This window comes from Spinacia oleracea, chromosome 3 (assembly GCF_020520425.1).
Source record: "Spinacia oleracea cultivar Varoflay chromosome 3, BTI_SOV_V1, whole genome shotgun sequence".
Taxonomy (NCBI): Eukaryota; Viridiplantae; Streptophyta; class Magnoliopsida; order Caryophyllales; family Amaranthaceae; genus Spinacia; species Spinacia oleracea.
Genome location: NC_079489.1, coordinates 16,130,583 through 16,133,574, shown reverse-complemented (window position 1 = coordinate 16,133,574; position 2,992 = coordinate 16,130,583). Strand labels below are relative to the sequence as shown.

The 2,992-nt window shown below is 37.4% G+C and overlaps 1 protein-coding gene across 1 annotated transcript; it reads left to right on the top strand.

Moving 5' to 3' along the window:
• Positions 1–153: 153 nt before the first annotated feature.
• On the top strand, positions 154–2,185 carry LOC110797783 (F-box/kelch-repeat protein At3g06240). The gene is made up of 2 exons (XM_056839025.1): positions 154–433; positions 516–2,185. Exon 2 carries the CDS (start codon positions 530–532, stop codon positions 1,514–1,516), a length of 987 nt encoding a protein of 328 aa, XP_056695003.1. The 5' UTR covers positions 154–433; positions 516–529; the 3' UTR covers positions 1,517–2,185.
• The last annotated feature ends 807 nt before the right edge of the window (positions 2,186–2,992 follow it).

Genomic DNA, 2,992 nt, shown 5'->3' with positions numbered 1-2,992 from the left:
CATTTTGTTTTTAATCTCTGTTTTGAGGCTTGGCTACATTCAGGATACATCTATGTCTATTTCAATTATACAGTATCTGTTAGCTTTGATGCTGATTCACTGGTTTTCATGTCAGGTCATGATCAGCATAAGTGCAAGATTTTGTGATCATGATTTAATAACTCGTGTGTATAATTTACTCAATTGTGCCTTCCATGTTCCACCTTAATTCGAACCATATATAATTCATGCTTTAATTACACCCTGTTTGAGCCACCCTGTCACAGCATTGCTGAGTGTTAATAATATCTCCACTTTCAACTCCATTCTCCTTCAACCTTTTCTTCCGTCGCCGGCAGTTGTCGAACACTGTCCTCATGTCCTCCAACAGGTTGTGCGGGGAAAATCCTCCTACTCTGGCTTAGGCATCAACTTGGTTCATTTAAATTTTCAGGTAAATATCAAATCTTGGCTTCTCTGATTCAACTTTAATTTGTTCGTTTTATGACAAATCAAATTCGTCTAATTGATTGCAGGAGTATATTATTAGATGTCAGAGGATATGGAAATTGAATTGCAAGAGGATGTGTTGATAGAGATCTTAGCGCGGCTGCCGGTGAAATCGTTGATTCGATTTACATGTGTTTGTAAGTACTGGCTAACTTTCATTAGATCACCTGAATTTGCATCCAAACATCACGCCACTCGATCGGGAAACGATCGGGAATTGGATTCTCTTTTGACCACATTTCCCCCAGCTTCTTCTATTTCCATTATTTCTTGCGAAAACCTCACTTTTGAAACTGCCTTCAAGTTTAGACCAGCTGTTGAATGTGAACCGCCTCGCTTCGGTATTGATCATCATGAATTAGTTTCCGGTTGCGCCATTTACGGCCCTTGTAATGGCCTCTTCCTTCTCTATTTGAGAAGAGGTTTCGAAAATGTGATTTTGTTATGGAACCCAGCTACTAGAGAAGTTTTCAGACTGCCCAACCCAATAAAGTATATGATTTCTTATTTTGGTTTCGGGTTTGATGAAGTAACCAATGATTACAAGGTTGTTTGTTTTTATTATGTGGGTACGAATTCCATCGTGGTGCAATTGTACTCCCTTGCTGCTAATTCTTGGTGGCAGGTTGATGATGCCGGTTTTAGTCCTTGTTCCGGTAGCTCTTCTGCCGGTTTTAACTTTGAGGAGGTTGTTGCTGATGGTCCTTGTTCTGGAATCTCTACTGGTCGTATGCACCATTGGATGTCGAGAGATGTTGGGTACGATAGCTCTTTCCCTTCCCTTCTCTCGTTCGACATGGTGGATGAGGTATTCGTCGAGACCCCTCTTCCTGATAAAACAGGGTCTTCTGCTGAGTTTTTGAACCAATACTCCAATGATATGTACCCTACCTTGTATTATATGGACGACACGATTGAGTTTACAAGAGGTATGCATATATGGGTTTTGAAGGAGTATGGTCCAACTGGGTTTTGGAACAAACAACAGTATATTACATTACCCGAAGTGGTAAGTTCAGGGGTATGAATGATGTTGTGGAAGAAAAAAACGATTGTGTTTAGCAAACATGAAGATGATAGAAAAGTAACATCATGGTATAATTTGAGTACGCAGAAAATGAAATCGCTTCAAGTTCCGGGAGGAGACATGATTATAGGTTACAGAGAGAGTCTAGTTTCTATTGCAAATTGTGTACGCCAACCACAACCACGACCATCAACTGTTGGAATATTTAGAGAAGAGGGCGATCATTCATATGTTGAGATTGGGCTTGGATGGTTACAGCAGGACTCGTCCGTTGAAGTTGAAGTTGAAGTTGAAGTTGAAGTTGAAGTTGAAGATGATGATGGTGATTGTGATTGTGATGGTGATGGTGATGGTGATGATGACGACTCATCCATCGACAGCGCTTTCCTGGAGCCTGATGAGTGGGTTTATGTATTCATGGATGATGAGGCGGATGAATTACTTTGTGCAAATAGATGCAATGAGTTAGGAAGGTTCCGCAAACTGCCTTATTGTCTTCTTGAAGTGAACCAGCCAATAATTAGCAACCCCTTAACATTCTAAGATTTTTATTAGGATATTAGGTTCTTTTAAGATCCCAATTGACTACTCCCTCCGTCTCTTTTTGTTCTTTATGTTTGGTACTTTTCACGCGTTTTAACGAATAATTAATTTGGATCGAGATTCCTCAAATTTTTTATTTAAACAAGATAAATTACGTTTATTTTTAATGTTTTCACTTTTATCAAAATTCTGATATTGAAAAATGAGAAAAATTTAATGTCCCAATAGAAAAGTATGAGAGATTAAATGACCCAATGAATTTAATTGATTAAAATAATAATTGGACACAAATTTTGATAGAATACTATGTTATTTATGTGATAATATAAAAGGAAATGTAAAGAACATTTTGAAATACCCAAAAAAAAAAAACGTAAAAAATAAAAAGAGACGGAGGGAGTAACTAGTCATGATTTTTCGGTTTGATTTTCAGTGTTCCACTCATCTGTTTTGGTGCCTTGATTTAATGTTTGAAGATAACAAAAAAACAAGTTCGTTTATCCATACACAGTACTTGTTTTTCCTTTTGACATGAGCTAAATCAACGAGAAATTAAAGCCTAGTACTGAAACTAACACCTTCTTTCCTACACTTATTTGCTAATAGATGGGCCTTGTGCAATGCTGTCCGGTCAGCCTGCTATTAGATGGGCCTTGTGCACTGTTGTCCTGTCAGCCTTCACGATGGTGCATATGCTAAAGCTTTGAGCCATCCTCTTGATCTCTGCAGTATAATACCCGTGCGATGCACGGTTTATAATCTGAACATAAATTTATATGAAATATAGTAGATAATTATCATTGAAATAGAACAATAGCTATCCTCCAAATTATAGTTAATGATGGATAAATTTGTAATCTCCCATTCGGTGTCATGTTTATTAAAAAAGTTTAAAACAGATAAGGGTATATAAATGAATATATTTTCTTTCTC

What these genes read in the sequence shown, in the direction of transcription:
- LOC110797783 (XM_056839025.1), top strand. Translation starts at nt 530, where the DNA reads ATGTCAGAGGATATGGAAATTGAATTGCAAGAGGATGTGTTGATAGAG.